This window comes from Thalassophryne amazonica, chromosome 6 (genome assembly GCF_902500255.1).
Source record: "Thalassophryne amazonica chromosome 6, fThaAma1.1, whole genome shotgun sequence".
Classification (NCBI taxonomy): domain Eukaryota; kingdom Metazoa; phylum Chordata; class Actinopteri; order Batrachoidiformes; family Batrachoididae; genus Thalassophryne; species Thalassophryne amazonica.
Genome location: NC_047108.1, coordinates 6,456,483 through 6,478,857, shown reverse-complemented (window position 1 = coordinate 6,478,857; position 22,375 = coordinate 6,456,483). Strand labels below are relative to the sequence as shown.

The 22,375-nt window shown below is 42.1% G+C and overlaps 1 protein-coding gene across 1 annotated transcript in view; it reads right to left on the bottom strand.

The window, feature by feature from the left end:
* The window catches only part of dcp1a (decapping mRNA 1A), a 48,462-nt gene that overhangs the window by 3,479 nt on the left and 22,608 nt on the right, over positions 1 to 22,375 (bottom strand). Inside the window, exons 4-5 of the mRNA XM_034171707.1 lie at positions 9,989 to 10,055; positions 9,686 to 9,824 (exon numbers count right to left, since the gene is read on the bottom strand). Of these exons, the coding sequence (XP_034027598.1) occupies positions 9,686 to 9,824; positions 9,989 to 10,055 (206 nt within the window). The remainder of the gene's footprint in view (positions 1 to 9,685; positions 9,825 to 9,988; positions 10,056 to 22,375) is intronic.

Below are 22,375 nucleotides of genomic sequence, written 5' to 3'. Positions count from 1 at the left end.
ACCTGTATAAAAGACACCTGTTCACACACTCAATCAATCACACTCCAACCTGTCCACCATAGCCAAGACCAAAGAGCTGTCTAAGGACACCAGGGACAAAACTGTAGACGTGCACAAGGCTGGGATGGACTACATGACAACAGGCAAGCAGCTTGATAGAAGACAACAACTGTTATGATTATTTATTAGAAAGTGGAAGATACACTCTCCCTCGGTCTGGGATTTCATGCAAGATCTCACTTTGTGGGGTAAGGATGATTCTGAGAAAGCTCAGAACTACACAGGAGGACCTGGTCAATGACCTGAAGAGAGCTGGGGCCACAGTCACAAAGATTACATTAGTAACACATGATGCTGTCATGGTTCAAAATCCTGCAGGGCAGCAAGGTCCTCCTGCTCAAGCCAGCGCATGTCCAGGCGCCCCGTTTGAAGTTCACCAGTGACCATCTGGATGATCCAGAGAAGGCATGGGAGAAGGTCATGTAAAATAGAGCTTTTTGGAATCAACTACATTTACCATGTTTAGAGGATGAGAACAACCCCAAGAAAACCATCCCAACCATGAAGCATGGAGGTGGAAACATTATACTCTGGGGGTGCTCTTCTGCAAAGGGGACAGGATGACTGCACCGTATTGAAGGGAGGATGGATGGGGTCACGTATTGCAAGATTCTGGCAAACAACCTCCTTTCCTCAGTAAGAGCATTGAAGATGGGTCATGGCTGGGTCTTCCAGCATGACAATGACCCCAAACACACAGCCAGGGCAACTAAAGAGGGGCTCCGTAAGAAGCATTTCAAGGTCCTGGAGTGGCCTGGCCAGTCTCCAGACCTGAACTCAATAGAAAATCTTTGGAGGGAGCTGAAACTCCAAACCTGAAAGATCTGGAGAAGAGCTGTATGGTGGAGTGGACCAAAATCCCTGTTGCAGTGTGTGAAAACTTGGTCAAGAACTACAGGAAACGTCTGACCTCTGTAATGGCAGACAAATGTTTCTGTACCAATTGTTAAGCTCTGTTTTTCTAGGGGATCTAATACTTACTTGCAATAAAATGCAAATTAATTATCTAAAAATCATACAATGTGATTTTCTGGATTTTTTTTTTTTAGATTCTGTCTCTCACAGTTGAAGTGTACCTACGATAAAAATTACAGACCTCTCCATTTTTTGTAGGTGGGAAAACCTGCAAAATTGACAGGGGATAAAATACTTATTTTCCCCACTGTATAAATAAGCCTTCTGATCCCCTCTGCAAATCATTTATGGAAATTGTGGATGCATTAGGATTTCAGAAATGCATTCAGACTGGACGCAAATTAGTAGAAATACCCTGGATTTGGTTCTTGCACGTGGTATTGCTGTCACAAATATTGACATCATGCCTCTTGCATCAGTGGTCTCTGATCACCCAGTTATTAAGTTTACAGTTTCACTGCCGTGTTTAATGGAACAACAACCTTATTTATCAATGCTGCGACACATCAACTCCTCAACTATGACTGAACTTGAAGCGAGACTGCCTGATATCTTAGCTTCATGTTTAGAAAATTCCCAATCAGTACATGTCTTATTGATAATTTAAACTCAGTGCTCAAAACTACACTCGACATGATTGCGCCACTTATTAAAACCACGCCCCGCCAAACACAATCGCCTTGGTTCAGTGATTACTTGCGTGACCTCCAGCATAAGGCTAGAGGTCTAGAACGGAAATGGCGTAGTTCAATATTAGAAGTATTCCACCTTGCATGGCGTGATGCTATCTTAGACTATAAGCATGCATTACTGGTGGACCTATTACTCTGATTTGATCAACAAAAACAAGCATAACTCAAAGTTGTTTTTCGACACGGTGGCAACACTTATTCATGGACAACTACCTGTAAGTTGAGCTTCTTTTACAGCACAAGATTTCTTGGATTACTTTGAGAAGAAAATAGAATACATTAGGTTAAATATATCCCAGCCGGTACACCTTCCTATTGAAGTGGGTGCCATTACTGAGGTATTACCTACATTTACAGAATTTGATAGTATCTCACTAGGCGTGCTGACGAAACTTGTAATGTGTACAAAAGCACAACCTGCTTATGTGATCCTATACCAACAAAACTGTTTAAGAACTTTTGGATCTCTTCCTAAATGTCTCAAATCTGTAGTGATTAAACCATTACTTAAGAAATCTAATCTTGACCCTCCATTACTTAAGAAATCTAATCTTGACCCTAGTGTATTCAAAAACTATAGGCTGATATCAAGTCTATCATTTTGCTCTAAAATTCTGGATTGACAGTTACCAAATATTTACCTGGTACAATAAACACAAAATTCACGGCAATATCATTCATTACAGGTTAACGGTAGTTTAGGAATGTGACTACTTTACCGGGATAAATGTCAACTCTTTATAACAAACGAAGCAGGTTTGTTAGCCTACAAAAGATGTGTCCCTCCCTTACACGGGCCTGACAGCTGAAAGTCTCCTCGAAAGATTAGGCAATTGGAATAAAATACCTTGCCCAAAGGTATAATTGTTGTGAATGGGCCTCGAACAGGTACCAACTTAAAATCTAATAAAAAGATTAATCTCTTATAAGAAAACTTATAATGCGTGAACATGAAACATCTCTAAACAATGTCATAAGATCAGGAACATCATAAAAATTCACCTGAATGTGAACAAAATCAACACATTCAAGCAGGACATGTTTCACTGTAAGTACGCAGTTACATGGTAAACAATAAGGCGGGGCACCCGCTGCAAGTAAATATGCATATGTCAAGTGTGAATGACCTATACGAGCGCGGGTCAACACAATGTCTTCCCGTCGCTTAGCTAGCAGTAGAAAATTAAGCGATTCAATGAGTGGGTGATGTTGATAAAGTTTATTACTGAGATAGAGATCCCATAACATTTGCCATATGTTTCTAAAATAATTGTTAATCTTTGGCTTTAGATCCGTGTAGGGTAAGTTTATTTCTGTAAAATCCATAGCAAGAGCTTCTTTTGCCAACTTGTCAGCTTTTTCATTCCCCTTAATGCCTGTATGACTGGGGATCCAGGCAAATATTACTTGCTTACCTAATGTAATGATGTTATACAAAGTTCCCAAAACCTGAATAAACAGATGTTTAAAAGTCCTGCCCTGCACAGCTGTCAAACTAGACAGTGAGTCTGTATAAATAACAAAACGTCTGTGGGCAGTGTTCTCTGTAACACCCAAAGCCATTTTCAGGGCAAACAACTTGGCTGTATAAATAGAAGAACTGTCTGGTAATCTAATTTGCCATTGAAGAAGGCCACTTGCACAAGCTGCACCTACTTTATTCTGGTCTTTCGACCCATCTGTATAGTTCTCACAATAATGTCTGTATTTATACCTCATTTCTCCAAATTTGTTCAAAAAAATTAAATCATTGGTACAACTCTTTTTTAAAGGGCCTTAATGATAAATCAATTACTGGGTCAACGAGCATCCAAGGTGGAATATTAGGAATGCAGAAAGAAGCTAGATTAGTAGTACTGAGTACGCGCATTAGAGCTTCTTTATTACGTAAACCAAAAGGTTTAAAAGCTGACGGCTTACAAGTATAGAAATTAAAATATCGTGGCTTAAAGGTACCACCATACGTTGGACTGTGACAGTTATTTTTTTGTTTAATCGCATAGTGTAGAGATAACTTTTCATATCTTAAATGTAATGGTAACTCATTAGACTCCACATAAAGGGACTGCACAGGAGAGGTATGAAATGCTCCTAGACAAAGTCGGAGACCTTGATTCTGAAGTGGTAACAACATTTCAAGGTAAGATTTATGGACACAGCTATAAACTGCACAACCATAATCCGGTTTAGATGCAACTAGAGATCTATAGAGGCAGAGGAGTACAATGCGATTAGCACCCTGATCCATTTTTGACAACCTTTTCAATATATGCCTTAAAAGTAAGTTTATTATCAAAGATTAAGCCAAGATATTTAGTCTGTTGAACTACAGGAATGATAGTGTCATTTAGTTTAACTTCAGGATCAGGGTGCACTGATCGTTTAGTACAAAAATGAACACACACAGTCTTGGTTTTAGAGAAGCGAAAACCATTCTCATCAGCCCAACCTTCAATTCTATGTAAACAATTTTGCAACACCGTTTCTATAAATAACATTTTGTGATGAACAAGAAATACAAAAGTCATCTACAAACAAAGATTTATCAAACCCTGGATTTACTACGTCAACAGTGCTATTTATCTTCAATAAGAACAGAGAAACGGATAGGATGCTGCCTTGCTGAACACCCATTTTCTAAAATTCTGGAAAAAGTGGTTTCACAGCAGCTCGTGGACCACCTTACTGAGAATAATCTTTTTGAGCCACTGCAGTCTGCCTTTAGAAAATGTCATTCCACAGAGACAGCTCTCACTAAAGTGGGGAATGATCTTCTTGCAATGGATTCGGACACCACTATGGTTCTGGTGCTGTTAGATCTTAGTGCTGCATTTGATACCGTGTATCATCATATTCTACTTGATAGGCTGGAGAATCATTTTGGGATTACTGGGAGTGCCCTTGCATGGTTGACGTCATACTTGACCAGTCGTTCTCACTGTGTTTTGTACAGTAACACTACCCCTAACCTTAGTGACGTGAAATCTGGGGTTCCACAGGGGTCCATCTTAGGCCCCCTGCTTTTCTCCCTTCATATAGCACCCCTTGAGAACATATTGCAGCATTTTGGGATTACCTTTCACTGCTATGCTGATGATGCTCAGTTATACATGCTGTTAACTGCTGGTAATCTCATCCACATAAAATCCTTAGAAGATTACCTTGCATCAGTGAGAAGATGGATGTCTAGCAACTTCCTACTTTTAAACTCTGATAAGAAATGATGGTTCTTGGTTCAATGAGACACAGGCATCAATATGACCAGCTAACGCTTAGCCTACATTGGTGTGTCATACATGACACTGACAAAGTGAGAAACCTAATTTTTGACCCTACGTTGTCCTTTGACCTTACAAGGAGTGCTTTCTTCCACCTGGGAAATATAACGAAGATTTGTCCCATCCTATCTATGGCTGATGCCGAGACCCTGATTCATGCATTTGTCTTTTCTAGATTGGACTACTGCAATGTTCTACTTTCTGGTTTACTGTGCATTAGGGGCTTCCAATTGATTCAAAATGCTGCTGCCAGACTTTTGACAGGAAGCAGAAAGTTTGATGACATTATACCCATTTTGGAATCTCTTCACTGGCTTCCTGTCCCAGTGAGATCAGATTTTAAGCTTCTGCTACTAGCCTATACGAGTACAACCCCAATTCCAATGAAGTTGGGACATTGTGTAAAATGTAAATAAAAACAGAATACAATGAATTGCAAATCTTCTTCAACCTATATTCAATTGAATACACCACAAAGACAAGATATTTAATGTTAAAACTGATAAACTTTATTGTTTTTGTGCAAATATTTGCTCATTTTGAATGGATGCCTGCAACATGTTTCAAAAAAGCTGGGACAGTGGTATGTTTACCACTGTGTTACATCACCTTTCCTTCTAACACTCAATAAGTGTTTGGGAACTGAGGACACTAATTGTTGAAGCTTTGTAGGTGGAATTCTTTCCCATTCTTGCTTGATGTACGACTTCAGTTGTTCAACAGTCCGGGGTCTCCGTCGTTGCATTTTGTGCTTCATAATGCGCCACACATTTTCAATGGGCGACAGGTCTGGACTGCAGGCAGGCCAGTCTAGTACCTGTGCTCTTTTACGACAAAGCAAACGCTGTTGTAACAGGTGCAGAATGTGGCTTGGCACTGTCTTGCTGAAAGAAGCAGGGACATCCCTGAAAGACATTGCTTGGATGGCAGCATGTGTTGCTCCAAAACCTGGATGTACATTTCAGCATTGATGGTACCATCACAGATGTGTAAGTTGCCCATGCCATGGGCACTAATACATCCCCATACCATCACAGATGCTGGCTTTTGAACTTTGCACTGGTAACAATCTGGATGGTCTTTTTCCTTTGTCCGGAGGACACGATGTCCATGATTTCCAAAAGCAAGCACACTTTTCCACTTTGCGTCTGCCCATTTCAAATCAGCTCGGGCCCAGAGAAGGCGACGGTGTTTCTGGATGTTGTTGATGTATGGCTTTTGCTTTGCATGGTAGAGTTTTAACTTGCAAATGTAGATGTAGCAACGTTTTGTGTTAACTGACAATGGTTTTCTGAAGTGTTCCTGAGCCCATGCGGTATGATCCTTTACACAATGATGTTTTTTTAATGCCACCGCCTGAGGGACCGAAGGTCACGGGCATTCAATGATGGTTTTCGGCCTTGCCACTTACGTGTAGAAAGTTCTCCAGATTCTCTGAATCTTCTGATTATATTATAGACTGTAGTTGATGGAATCCCTAAATTCCTTGCAATTGAATGTTGAGAAACATTGTTCTTAAACTGTTGGGCTATTTTTTCCCCACACAGTTGTTCACAAAGTGGTGATCCTTCCCTCATCTTTGCTTGTGAATGGCCGAGCCTTTTGGGGATGCTCCTTTTGTACCCAAACATGACACTCACCTGTTTCCAATTACCCTGTTCACCTGTGAAATGTTCCAAACAGGAGTTCTTTGAGCATTCATCAACTTTCCCAGTCTTTTGTTGCCACTGTCCCAACTTTTTTGAAACATGTTGCAGGCATCCATTTCAAAATGAACAAATATTTGCACAAAAACAAAGTTTATCAGTTTGAACATTAAATATCTTGTCTTTGTGGTGTATTCAATTAAATAGAGGTTGAAAAGGATTTGTAAATCATTGTATTCTGTTTTTATTTACATTTCACAAAACAATCCCAACTTCATTGGAATTGGGGTTGTAAAATTGTTCACAGACTGGCACCTCCCGACTTAGCTGACCTAATAAAACCTTATGTACCGGCCCAGGCTTTGTGTCCTCAGGGTGCAGGACTACTTTGTGTCCCTGGGGTGAATAAAAAGACTGCAGGTCACAGAGTTTTCTCTCATCATGCCCCTGTTCTGTGGAAAGATCTCCCTGCATCAATAAGACAGTCAGATTCTGTAGAAACTTTCAAGTCAGACTTAAGATGCACTTATTTTCCCTTTCGTACGGCTAGCATTTTGGCGTAGTATGTTACTATGCTTTTTACACTTTTAAATTAATTTTATTAGGAAAGGGAGCATGCAACTTTATCTAAATTCTGGGTCTTTTCGTGAAGCTTTGGGCTAGTGGCCAGCGATCACCTTAGTATTTCTTCTGTTTTCTTGTTGCTTAATGCTGACAAATTATATTGTCTTTGTTGTCTTTCTGATTACTGATTATGTTTTTTTTCTCTCCGTTTGAGGTGCAGCTCCATTCAGAGATGGGTGTGGCGTCTGTTTCTGCAACCCTCCTGTCCTCTGCACTGGCAAAATTTCCTGTATATTCATTTGGTAGCATGGCCCAAGCAGAGGGTCATCCCTTTGAGTCTGGTCTGCTTGAGGTTTCATCCTCATATCATCAGAGGGAGTTTTTACTTACCACTTTCGCCTGTGTGTTTGCTCTGGGGGTTGGTAAGGTTAGATCTTACTTGTGTCAAGCGCCTTGAGGCAACTTTGTTGTGATTTGGTGCTATATCAATGAAAATAAATTGAAAAATAGAAGAGTAAAGGTTGGAAGTCACGTTGGTACGCCAAGCAAGATGGCAGCACTGTAGGAGAGCTCAGGTCCCTCGCTACTCATTTAATTGCTCAACTCCTATTCATCTACCTACCTTGAGCTAAATACTGATTGATTTTATATTTCAAGCACACGAGCCGCATGACTACCTAGAACAAGCTAGCTGCTAATGAGGACAAGTCTCCCAATGAAGTTGCCAAACAAAAAATAAGCTTTAGTGTGAGACAGAGCAGCGAGCTTTGCAATCACCGTTTTACTGTGTGGGGAAATAAAAATTGTCTATTAAGAACAAGCACACACCACAAACACACAAATTAATTTCCATAGAAAGGTGTCAAGTCAAATGTCCAAAATCTAAAACCAGTAACAGAACAAAAGACAAAAATTATTCAACTCTCTGGGCAGTTAACCTCCAATATATTTCAGCTTTAAGCCTCTGTCATTTCTTGATCAATGAACCTAAATACCTCATCATGTTTACATGTACAACCCCTGGCAAAAATTATGGAATCACCGGCCTCAGAGGATGTTCATTCAGTTGTTTAATTTTGTAGAAAAAAAGCAGATCACAGACATGACACAAAACTAAAGTCATTTCAAATGGCAACTTTCTGGCTTTAAGAAACACTATAAGAAATCAAGAAAAAAAGATTGTGGCAGTCAGTAACGGTTACTTTTTTAGACCAAGCAGAGGAAAAAAATATGGAATCACTCAATTCTGAGGAAATAATTATGGAATCACCCTGTAAATTTTCATCCCCCAAATTAACACCTGCATCAAATCAGATCTGCTCATTGACATTGACCCTATGCCATGACATTGACCCTATGTGTCTTTTTGCAAGGAATGTTTTTGCAGTTTTTGCTCTATGGCAAGATGCATTATCATCTTGAAAAATGATTTCATCATCCCCAAACATCCTTCCAATTGTCCAAAATATCAACATAAACTTGTGCATTTATTGATGATGTAATGACAGCCATCTCCCCAGTGCCTTTACCTGACATTCAGCCCCATATCATCAATGACTGTGGAAATTTACAGGCAGTCATCTTTATAAATCTCATTGGAAAGGCACCAAACAAAAGTTCCAGCATCATCACCTTGCCCAATGCAGATTCGAGATTCATCACTGAATATGACTTTCATCCAGTCATCCACAGTCCACAATTGCTTTTCCTTAGCCCATTGTAACCTTGTTTTTTTCTGTTTAGGTGTTAATGATGCCTTTCGTTTAGCTTTTCTGTATGTAAATCCCATTTCCTTTAGGCGGTTTCTTACAGTTTGGTCACAGACGTTGACTCCAGTTTCCTCCAGTTTCCTCCCATTCGTTCCTCATTTGTTTTGTTGTACATTTTTCGATTTTTGAGACATATTGCTTTAAGTTTTCTGTCTTGACGCTTTGATGTCTTCCTTGGTCTACCAGTATGTTTGCCTTTAACAACCTTCCCATGTTGTTTGTATTTGGTCCAGAGTTTAGACACAGCTGACTGTGAACAACCAACATCTTTTGCAACATTGCGTGATGATTTATTCTCTTTTAAGAGTTTGATAATCCTCTCCTTTGTTTCAATTGACATCTCTCGTGTTGGAGCCATGATTCATGTCAGTCCACTTGGTGCAACAGCTCTCCAAGGTGTGTTCACTCCTTTTTAGATGCAGACTAACGAGCAGATCTGATATGATGCAGGTGTTAGTTTTGGGGATGAAAATTTACAGGGTGATTCCATAATTTTTTCCTCATAATTGAGTGATTCCATATTTTTTTCCTCTGCTTGGTCTAAAAAAGTAACTGTTACTGACTGCCACAATCTTTTTTTCTTGATTTCTTATAGTGTTTCTTAAAGCCAGAAAGTTGCCATTTGAAATGACTTTAGTTTTGTGTCATGTCTGTGATCTGCTTTTTTTCTACAAAATTAAACAACTGAATGAACATCCTCCGAGGCCGGTGATTCCATAATTTTTGCCAGGGGTTGTATATGTCTTTCTTTGCCTCCTTACTTTTTGGTATTCCTCCTTGGCTTTGCTGAGCAATTCTAGGATGTCAACCGATCGAGGTTCTGCAACACCGTTGGTCCTCCCTGGCTCTGCCCTCTGTGGGGAGTCTCTGCGGGCTTGATCTGCTTCTTGTTTTACAATCCTGTGGGAGACATAAGATGTCACATGTATTCATTTGCATCATCTCCTAGATCACAGATAGAAAACAAGCACTTCTGTGGTGCCGACACACAATGAATGCAAATTTATAATTAACAAAGTAATGTCTCATCTTATGCACGCACACGCACACACACGTGTACTTACTTGACCATCAGCTGAGCGATACGTTGACAGTCCCTCTTGTCATAGAACCAGATGCTGTAGATTCCCACTGCAGGAAACCACAAACACTGCATGATGTTGGGTTTCAGGGTTAATCCAGTCTGTTAATGTCCTTTTACAGATCTGCAAAAAAATCACTTGCAAAGTCCTCCATGCAGGACTACTAAAGAAACATCTTAACTGCATTTCACAGGATATACATGACTGACAATATTTTTTAGGCAAGTTCATTAGTTGCTATGACACTGGCAGAAAATGCCAGTCTCATCATATACACACACACACACACACAATTTTCTTCCGCTTTATCCGGAGTCGGGTCGCGGGGGCAGCTCAAGCAAAACCGCCCAGACATCCCGATCCACACACACCTCCCCCAGCTCCTCCGTGGGAACCCCAAGGCGTTCCCAAGCCAGCCGAGAGATGTAGTCCCTCCAGCGTGTCCTGGGTCTTCCACGGGGCCTCCTCCCAGTGGGACGTGTCCGGAACACTTCTCCAGCGAGGCGTCCAGGGGGCATCCGGAAAAGATGCACGAGCCACCTCAACTGACTCCTTTCGACGTTGAGGTGCAGCGGCTCGACTCCGAGCTCCTCCCGAGTGACTGAGCTCCTCACCCTATCTCTAAGGGAGCGCCCAGCCACCCTGCGGAGGAAACTCATCTCGGCCGCTTGTACTCATGATCTCGTTCTTTCGGTCATGAGCCAAATCTCATGACCATAGGTGAGGATCGGAACGTAGATCGATCGGTAAATCGAGAGCTTTGCCCCCCTACTCAGCTCTTTCTTCACCACGACGGTCCGATACAGCGACCGCATCACTGCAGATGCTGCACCGATCCATCCATCGATCTCACACTCCATATGTCCCTCACTCGTGAACAAGACCCCGAGATACTTAAATTCCACCACTTGAGGCAAGGACACTCCACCGACCTGAAGAGGGCAAAGCACCTTTTTCCGGTCGAGAACCATGGCCTCGGATTTGGAGGTGCTGATTTTCATCCCGGACGCTTCACACTCGGCTGCAAACCACCCCAGTGCACGCTGAAGGTCCTGATTTGATGAAGCCAACAGAACCATATCGTCTGCAAACAGCAGAGACGAGATTCTGTGGTTCCCAAACCAGACCCCCTCTACACCCTGGCTGCGCCTAGAAATTCTGTCCATAAAAATAATGAACAGAACCGGTGACAAAGGGTAGCCCTGGCGGAGGCCAACGTGCACTGGAAACAGGTTTGACTTACTACCGGCAATGCGAACCAAGCTCCTGCTGCAGTCGTACAGGGAACGGATAGCCCTTAGCAAAGGACCCCGGAGCCCGTACTCCCGGAGCACCCCCCACAGGGTGCCCTGAGGGACACGGTCGAACGCCTTCTCCAGATCCACAAAACACATGTGGACTGGTTGGGCAAACTCCCATGAACCCTCGAGCACCCGATGGAGCGTGTAGAGCTGGTCCAGTGTGCCGCGACCAGGACGAAAACCACACTGCTCTTCCTGAATCTGAGGTTCGACCATCGGTCGAATTCTCCTCTCCAGTACTCTGGAATAGACCTTACCAGGGAGGCTGAGAAGTGTGATCCCCCTATAGTTGGAACACACCCTCCGGTCCCCCTTCTTAAACAGAGGGACCACCACCCCGGTCTGCCAATCCAGAGGCACTGTCCACGATCGCCACGTGATGTTGCAGAGGCATGTCAGCCAAGACAGTCCCACAACATGCAGAGACTTAAGGTACTCAGGACGGATTTGATCCACCCCAGGAGCCTTGCCACCGAGCAGCTTTCTAACCACCTCGGTGACTTCAGCCTGGGTAATGGATGAGTCCGCCTCTGAGTCCCCAGCCTCTACTTCCTCTTCGGAAGACGTGACGATGGGATTGAGGAGATCCTCGAAGTATTCCTTCCACCGCCCGACAACATCCCCAGTCAGGGTCAACAGCTCCCCACCTGCACTGTAAACAGTGCGGGTGGAGAGCTGCTTCCGCCTCCTGAGGCGTCGGACGATTTGCCAGAATCTCTTCGAGGCCGACCGATAGTCCTCCTCCATGGCCTCCCCGAACTCCTCCCAGACCGGAGTTTTTGCCTCTGCGACCGCACGGGCTGTGGCACGCTTGGCCTGCCAGTACCTGTCAGCTGCCTCCGGGGTCCCACCTACCAACAAAGATAAGTAGGACTCCTCCTTCAGCTTGACGGCATCCGTTACTTCCGGTGTCCACCAACGGGTTCGGGGATTGCCGCCACAACAGGCACCAGAGACCTTGTGACCACAGCTACGACCGGCTGCATCAACAATGGAGGAGGAGAACATGGTCCACTTGGAATCCATGTCTCCAACCTCCCCTGGGATCTGGGAGAAGCTCTGCCGGAGGTGGGAGTTGAAGACCTCACTGACAGAGGGTTCCGCCAGTCGTTCCCAGCAGACCCTCACAATACGTTTGGGCCTGCCAGGTCTGACCGGCTTCCTTCCCTCCCAGCGGATCCAACTCACCACCAGGTGGTGAGTTGGATTGTTTGTGAGTATACACATACACACATACACATATACACACACAAAATAGTGTTCAGAATAATAGTAGTGCTATGTGACTAAAAAGATTAATCCAGGTTTTGAGTATATTTCTTATTGTTACATGGAAAACAAGGTACCAGTAGATTCAGTAGATTCTCACAAATCCAACAAGACCAAGCATTCATGATATGCACACTGTTAAGGCTATGAAATTGGGCTATTAATAAAAAAGTAGAAAAGGGGGTGTTCACAATAATAGTAGTGTGGCATTCAGTCAGTGAGTTAATCAATTTTGTGGAACAAACAGGTGTGAATCAGGTGTCCCCTATGTAAGGATGAAGCCAGCACCTGTTGAACATGCTTTTCTCTTTGAAAGCCTGAGGAAAATGGGACGTTCAAGACATTGTTCAGAAGAACAGCGTAGTTTGATTAAAAAGTTGATTGGAGAGGGGAAAACTTATACGCAAGTGCAAAAACTTATAGGCTGTTCATCTACAATGATCTCCAATGCTTTAAAATGGACAAAAAACAGAGGCGTGGAAGAAAACAGAAAACAACCATCAAAATGGATAGAAGAATAACCAGAATGGCAAAGGCTCACCCACTGATCAGCTACAGGATGATCAAAGACAGTCTGGAGTTACCTGTAAGTGCTGTGACAGTTAGAAGACGCCTGTGTGAAGCTAATTTATTTGCAAGAATCCCCCACAAGGTCCCTCTGTTAAATAAAAGACGTGCAGAAGAGGTTACAATTTGCCAAAGAACACATCAACTGGCCTAAAGAGAAATGGAGGAATATTTTGTGGACTGATGAGAGTAAAATTGTTCTTTGTGGGTCCAAGGGGTGCAGACAGTTTGTGAGACGACCCCCAAACTCTGAATTCAAGCCACAGTTCACAGTGAAAACAGTGAAGCATGGTGGTGCAAGCATCATGATATGGGCATGTTTCTCCTACTATGGTGTGGGGGCTATATATCGCATACCAGGTATCATGGATGAGTTTGGATATGTCAAAATACTTGAAGAGGTCATGTTGCCTTATGCTGCAGAGGACATGCCCTTGAAATGGGTGTTTCAACAAGACAATGACCCCAAGCACACTAGTAAACAAGCAAAATCCTGGTTCCAAACCAACAAAATTAATGCCTCGCAGATGTGAAGAAATCATGGAAAACTGTGGTTATACAACTAAATACTAGTTTAGTGATTCACAGGATTGCTAAAAAAGCAGTTTGAACATAATAGTTTTGAGTTTGTAGCAGCAACAGCAGATGCTACTATTATTTTGAACACCCCCTTTTCTACTTCTTTTTACTAATAGCCCAATTTCATAGCCTTAAGAGTGTGCATATCATGAATGCTTGGTCTTGTTGGATTTGTGAGAATCTACTGGTACCTTGTTTCCCATGTAACAATAAGAAATATACTCAAAACCTGGATTAATCTTTTTAGTCACATAGCACTATTATTATTCTGAACACTACTGTATATATTCCTAAATGATTTCTTTAAGAAACAGTGCATGCACTGAAACAAGAATTAATCAAATCAAATCAATTTCATTTATATAGCGCCAAATCACAACAAACAGTTGCCCCAAGGCGCTTCATATTGCAAGGAAAAGCCATACAATAACTACAGAAAAACCCCAACTGTCAAAATGACCCCCTGTGAGCAAGCACTTGGCGACAGTGGGAAGGAAAAACTCCCTTTTAACAGGAAGAAACCTCCAGCAGAACCAGGCTCAGGGAGGGGCAGTCTTCTGCTGGGACTGGTTGGGGCTGAGGGAGAGAACCAGGAAAAAGACATGCTGTGGAGGGGAGCAGAGATCAATCACTAATGATTAAATGCAGAGTGGTGCATACAGAGCAAAAAGAGAAAGAAACACTCAGTGCATCATGGGAACCCCCCAGCAGTCTAAGTCTATAGCAGCATAACTAAGGGATGGTTCAGGGTCACCTGATCCAGCCCTAACTATAAGCTTTAGCAAAAAGGAAAGTTTTAAGCCTAATCTTAAAAGTAGAGAGGGTGTCTGTCTCCCTGAGCCGAATTGGGAGCTGGTTCCAGAGGAGAGGAGCCTGAAAGCTGAAGGCTCTGCCTCCCATTCTACTCTTACAAACCCTAGGAACTACAAGTAAGCCTGCAGTCTGAGAGCGAAGCGCTCTATTGGGGTGATATGGTACTATGAGGTCCCTAAGATAAGATGGGACCTGATTATTCAAAACCTTATAAGTAAGAAGAAGAATTTTAAATTCTATTCTAGAATTAACAGGAAGTCAATGAAGAGAGGCCAATATGGGTGAGATATGCTCTCTCCTAGTCCCTGTCAGTACTCTAGCTGCAGCATTTTGAATTAACTGAAGGCTTTTCAGGGAACTTTTAGGACAACCTGATAACAATGAATTACAATAGTCCAGCCTAGAGGAAATAAATGCATGAATTAGTTTTTCAGCATCACTCTGAGACAAGACCTTTCTAATTTTAGAGATATTGCGCAAATGCAAAAAAGCAGTCCTACATATTTGTTTAATATGCGCACTGAATGACATATCCTGATCAAAAATGACTCCAAGATTTCTCACAGTATTACTAGAGGTCAGGGTAATGCCATCCAGAGTAAGGATCTGGTTAGACACCATGTTTCTAAGATTTGTGGGGCCAAGTACAATAACTTCAGTTTTATCTGAGTTTAAAAGCAGGAAATTAGAGGTCATCCATGTCTTTATGTCTGTAAGACAATCCTGCAGTTTAGCTAATTGGTGTGTGTCCTGTGGCTTCATGGATAGATAAAGCTGAATATCATCTGCGTAACAATGAAAATTTAAGCAATGCTGTCTAATAATACTGCCTAAGGGAAGCATGTATAAAGTGAATAAAATTGGTCCTAGCACAGAACCTTGTGGAACTCCATAATTAACCTTAGTCTGTGAAGAAGATTCCCCATTTACATGAACAAATTGTAATCTATTAGATAAATATTATTCAAACCACCGCAGCGCAGTGCCTTTAATACCTATGGCATGCTCTAATCTCTGTAATAACATTTTATGGTCAACAGTATCAAAAGCAGCACTGAGGTCTAACAGAACAAGCACAGAGATGAGTCCACTGTCTGAGGCCATAAGAAGATCATGTGTAACCTTCACTAATGCTGTTTCTGTACTATGATGAATTCTAAACCCTGACTGAAACTCTTCAAATAGACCATTCCTCTGCAGATGATCAGTTAGCTGTTTTACAACTACCCTTTCAAGAATTTTTTTAGAGAAAAGGAAGGTTGGAGATTGGCCTATAATTAGCTAAGATAGCTGGGTCAAGTGATGGCTTTTTAATGATGAGTGATGGCACAACCCTATGAAAGTTAAAAAAAATTTTTTACGTTTTCCCAACTGCTTTTTTAACAGAGCAAACAATTTTCAACAGCATTTCTAAACATCTTAGTTTTATTTTAGCTTACATTATTTTACTTTGCACACAGAGAAACAATATATATATATAGCTATCAAAATTATTAGCCCCTGTAAGAACTGACCTTTTTGTTGAACCATAGCTCAACCCACTGTTGTGCAATAATGTGTTATAACTTTGTTTAATTTTATAGGGTGGCTAATAATTTTGTCATCTATAAAAATATTTATATGAATAAATAAATACATAAAAATCATCAGAAGGTTAATGGGGATTAAAAATCATGAGTTCCATTAGAGTAAGACACTTCCTATGTTTGTAAATGAGATTAAAATACGAGTAACTAACTAACTAAGTAGTCAGTGTCAACTCTACTCAGTGTCTGCATAACTAAACAGCCACCTACAACAAAAAGGAAAAACCATCTCCTCACATGTTTAATGAAACAACAGTTCCTCAATAAGAACTGGGTAACAATACTGTGAGTGTCTGGTTTGGAGAGAGACGCTACTGGATTCACTGTCCCTGAAGATGCAGTGGTCACCAGGCAACTCAAATGTTTGCTTCCCTGCCGCATCTGCTGCTAACAAAGGGAATATGTAGGGGTGTAAACAGGTAGGAGTGTGTGTGTGTGTTTGTGTGTAAATCAGCTTTTCCATAACTGCAAGTCATCAGCGTCAGGCATAAAGGTACAGAAGAGGTGTCCACTGAGCCAGAACTAATTTCTCCAGAATCCACCGTCTCTCTCTTGGAGGTTTTGCTCTTCAATCATTAAACTTCGGATGCACTTCATTGTTCATTCTTCAACAACTTCCACTTTGAATCAGAGGGAGTTATCTTATTGTGGAATCTTCTAGGAGGCAGTTTTACAAAACAACAGACCTTCACTGGACACGTGTAAAAAACTATATGCTGGCTAATTATTGTCTAAGAAGAACCGAAGGGGTCTGAGGCAATAAGAGTGAAGCAGAGAAAAGGACAAAAGAAGACAACCTGGACAGGACACCAGAGACTTCACACAAACGCCCTTCTGGAGGTGACTGGCAAGTGCACAACATTTGGAAGTGTGAAACTGTTTTGCGTCCCACTGTGCCCATTTTTAACGGTCTATAACTCAACCTATGGTGAGGAATTAAAATGGTTCCAGTGCTTCGATTAGACTAAAGATCCCGGACCTGGATACATGATGCCATCCATACCTGCACGGCTGATATGCAAACCGAGCCCAAAAGGGGAGCAGTCCAGTCTGTCACTGACCTTGGCAATGTTATTTTTTCTGATAAGCAAACAACTGGGAAAACAACCAGATTCATTATTCCTTGCCCTGATCAAACTTGTGATCAGGCTTCTGATAGATTACCTCGGTGGCAGTGCTGTCAGTTACTTTCTGAAAATCTGAAGAATTTGAATCAGGCTTTCCAGTTACTCAACTCTTACGCTGGACCACATTATTGGCATTTAAGTAGAGAAAAACCCAGAAAGGTATCAAGATTCATACTACAAGTTGGCATTTTAGGCTTTTGGTAAGAAGCAGAATTAATCCAAGTGGTGCCACAACAAACTCAAACAGTAGCCATCTATTTGGGCCACATGAGGCCATGAGTGGAAAAAGCTCCTCAGACGAAAACTTCATGTTTCATATGACTGTACGATCCCAAAACAACTTCAAACAAAAGGGAAAAGAACTGTTCCAGAGAACACTGGAGAGGTGCCTGTTCAACATTTTCAAAGGTACTGTAGCACCGTCAGGTCAGTGTGCACGAAACTCACAACAGAATACTTGCACTGGCATTTGCAAAAGGAGTGTTTCTGCAACAGAAACATCTGACAGGTGAGCATTATGGTGCTCAGAACCTTTCTTCAAATGCAAATTATTTAGCAATTTTTCATTGATGTGACAAATACATAAGAGTGACACTGATACAGAAAAAAATGTTTTTTCTTAGTAATGTAATGAAATGTCACATATGGTTTTGTCATTTGGAACTTTGGGAAGAAAACAAGTATGTTGAAGTGAAGATTCTTTATTTGTCTGCTGCTGCTGGCTAACTGTGCTACTTCTGTCATTTAGCACAGTACTTTCCAGAGAAGTCACACTGCACATTTTCTCTCTCTGCATACGCCTGATGAGCTCAGTTACAGTGCATCCGGAAAGTATTCACAGCGCTTCACTTTTTCCACATTTTATTGTTACAGCTTTATTCCAAAATGGATGACATTAATTTTTTTCCCCTCAGAATTCTGCAACCAATACCCCATAATGACAATGTGAAAAAGATTTTTCTGAATTTATTAAAACAAGAACAACAAAAAAACTAAGCAATCACATGTACATAAGTACTCAGCCTTTGCCATCAAGCTCAAAATTGAGCTCAGGTGCATCCTGTTTCCACTGATCATCCTGAAGATGTTTCTGCAGCTTAAGTGGAGTCCACCTGGGATAAATTCAGTTGATTGGACATGATTTGGAAAGACACACACCTGTCTACATATAAGGTCCCACAGTTGACAGTGCATGTTAGAGCACAAACCAAGCATGAAGTCATAGGAATTGACTGTAGACCTCTGAGACAGGATTGTCTTGAGGCACAAATCTGGAGAAGGGTACAGAAACATTTCTGCTGCTTTGAAGGTCCCAATGGGTACAGTGTCCTCCATCATCCGTAAATGGAAGAACTTCGGATTCACCAGGACACTTCCAATAGTTGGTCACCCATAGCGATCAGGAAAGAAAGGCCTTAGTCAGGGAGGTGGTCAAGAACCCAACTGTCATTCTGTCAGAGCTCCACCATTCCTTAGAGGAGAACCTTCCAGAATGACAACCGTCTCTGCAGCAATCCACCATTGAGGCCTGTATGGTAGCATGGCCAAACGGAAGCCACTCCTTAGTTAAAGGCACAAGGCAGCCCGCCTGGTGTTTCCCAAAAGACACCCACTCTCAAACCATGAGAAAGTCTCTGGTCTGACAGAACAAAGATTGAACTCTTTGGCGTGAATGCCAAGCGTCATGTACAGTAGTGTTCAGAATAATAGTACTGCTATGTGACTAAAAAGATTAATCCAGGTTTTGAGCATATTTCTAAAGCCGCGTTAACACCAGGCGCGACGCAAGCGACTGCAGCCACAGGTTGCCATGTAATCCCTATGTAAGGACATGTTTTGGCACCAAACCGCGCAGCGCGACACGAGTGAAGCGACACGAGTGAAGCGATTTTGAGTGTTTTGCGCGTTTGTGGCGCGATATTGCGTAGCGTCACGTCGCATTGCCCTCCTCCCCAAGTTGAAAAATCGGAACTTTTTTGTGTCGTCGCGCCGCGATGACCAATCAGGGACTGAATATGTAGTGACATGATGTCTGGAGTTTGACTGAGGATGTGAACATGTCCTGTATCTGGTAGCAGCCTGTGAGCAGGACTTATGTCTCTTTTGTCCTTTATTTCACAATCATGACAGAGTTTTTGGAGCGAGCAGCAGCACCACAGCAGCGGGGAGCGGAGTTTCTTTCTCCTTTTACGTGCGTGCCAGTGAATCATCTGTGGAGATTATTTTACTTATTAACTACACAGATGTATAATAAAACAAATGGTAACTGGTTTCGAAATACAATTATGACAGTTTTTTTGGGGGTAGCTGCAGTCCACAGCAGATAGAGATTCTTTTTTTTTTTTTTTTAATTGTTCACATGTGTCCGCGTGAACGGGACAGGAGGTCCTCAAGCTGGGTCCCGCAGAGGAGGAAAGACCGCTGAAAGCAGCCGTCATCCAGATGCAGCTCCTGCAACAAATACTCCCTATACTGGGAGCTTTCCACAACAACTCGCTCCGTGTGATCAAGGTCCGTCATGTTAACTTGACTGAAAACCGGAGACGGTGAGTGGAATGGAAGCTCACCCTATTTGATGATGCACCGGGGCGAATCTTCCGGGCAAAAGCAGAGCGACACACCGGGCGAAGGAGGCGCGTTCATCGCCTGGCGACCCACGCAAATTTGTAGCGTCTGATCGCGCCCGGTGTGAACGCGGCATTATTGTTACATGGGAAACAAGGTACCAGTAGATTCATTAGATTCTCACAAATCCAACAAGACCAAGCATTCATGATATGTACACTCTTAAGGCTATGAAATTGGGTATTAGTAAAAAAAAAAAAAGTAGAGAAGGGGGTGTTCACAATAATAGCAGCATCTGCTGTTGACGCTACGAACTCAAAACTATTATGGTCAAACTGCTTTTTTAGCAATCCTGTGAATCACTAAACTAGTATTTATTTGTATAACCACAGTTTTTCATTTTTTCTTCACATCTGCGAGGCATTAATTTTGTTGGTTTGGAACCAAGATTTTGCTCGTTTACTAGTGTGCTTGGGGTCATTGTCTTGTTGAAACACCCATTTCAAGGGCATGTCCTCTTCAGCATAAGGCAACATGACCTCTTCAAGTATTCTGACCTATCCAAACTGATCCATGATACCTGGTATGTGATATATAGGCCCAACACCAAGGAAGCCCTACCATTATTTAATGCTTCGATCTTAAATATGATCAATCTATCTTTATTAGTTGGCTATGTACCACAGGCTTTTAAGGTGGCAGTAATTAAACCATTACTTAAAAAGCCATCACGTGACCCAGCTATCTTAGCTAATTATAGGCCAATCTCCAACCTTCCTTTTCTCTCAAAAAATCTTGAAAGGGTAGTTGTAAAACAGCTAACTGATCATCTGCAGAGGAATGGTCTATTTGAAGAGTTTCAGTCAGGTTTTAGAATTCATCATCGTACAGAAACAGCATTAGTGAAGGTTACAAATGATCTTCTTATGGCCTCAGACAGTGGACCCATCTCTGTGCTTGTTCTGTTAGACCTCAGTGCTGCTTTTGATACTGTTGACCATAAAATTTTATTACAGAGATTAGAGCATGCCATAGGTATTAAAGGCACTGCGGGATTGTCTTACAGACATAAAGACTTGGAGGACCTCTAATTTCCTGCTTTTAAACTCAGATAAAACTGAAGTTATTGTACTTGGCCCCACAAATCTTAGAAACATGGTGTCTAACCAGATCCTTACTCTGGATGGCATTACCCTGACCTCTAGTAATACTGTGAGAAATCTTGGCGTCATTTTTGATCAGGATATGTCATTCAAAGCGCATATTAAACAAATATGTAGGACTGCTTTTTTGAATTTACACAATATCTCTAAAATTAGAAAGGTCTTGTCTCAGAGTGATGCTGAAAAACTAATTCATGCATTTATTTCCTCTAGGCTGGACTATTGTAATTCATTATTATCAGGTTGTCCTAAAAGTTCCCTGAAAAGCCTTCAGTTAATTCAAAATGCTGCAGCTAGAGTACTAACAGGGGACTAGAAGGAGAGAGCATATCTCACCCATATTGGCCTCTCTTCATTGGCTTCCTGTTAATTCTAGAATAGAATTTAAAATTCTTCTTCTTACTTATAAGGTTTTGAATAATCAGGTCCCATCTTATCTTAGGGACCTCATAGTACCATATCACCCCAATAGAGCGCTTCGCTCTCAGACTGCAGGCTTACTTGTAGTTCCTAGGGTTTGTAAGAGTAGAATGGGAGGCAGAGCCTTCAGCTTTCAGGCTCCTCTCCTCTGGAACCAGCTCCCAATTCAGATCAGGGAGACAGACACCCTCTCTACTTTTAAGATTAGGCTTAAAACTTTCCTTTTTGCTAAAGCTTATAGTTAGGGCTGGATCAGGTGACCCTGAACCATCCCTTAGTTATGCTGCTATAGACTTAGACTGCTGGGGGGTTCCCATGATGCACTGAGTGTTTCTTTCTCTTTTTGCTCTGTATGCACCACTCTGCATTTAATCATTAGTGATTGATCTCTGCTCCCCTCCACAGCATGTCTTTTTCCTGGTTCTCTCCCTCAGCCCCAACCAGTCCCAGCAGAAGACTGCCCCTCCCTGAGCCTGGTTCTGCTGGAGGTTTCTTCCTGTTAAAAGGGAGTTTTTCCCTTCCCACTGTCGCCAAGTGCTTGCTCACAGGGGGTCGTTTTGACCGTTGGGGTTTTTACGTAATTATTGTATGGCCTTGCCTTACAATATGAAGCGCCTTGGGGCAACTGTCTGTTGTGATTAGGGTTAGGGTTAGGGTTAAATAAAATTGATTGATTGATTGACCATGATGCTTGCACCACCATGCTTCACTGTCTTCACTGTGAACTGTGGCCTGAATTCAGAGTTTGGGGGTCATCTCACAAACTGTCTGCAGTCCTTGGACCCACAAAGAACAATTTTACTCTCATCAGTGCACAAAATATTCCTCCATTTCTCTTTAGGCCAGTTGATGTGTTCTTTGGCAAATTGTAACCTCTTCTGCACGTCTTTTATTTAACAGAGGGACTTTGCGGGGGATTCTTGCAAATAAATTAGCTTCACACAGGCATCTTCTAACTGTCACAGCACTTACAGGTAAC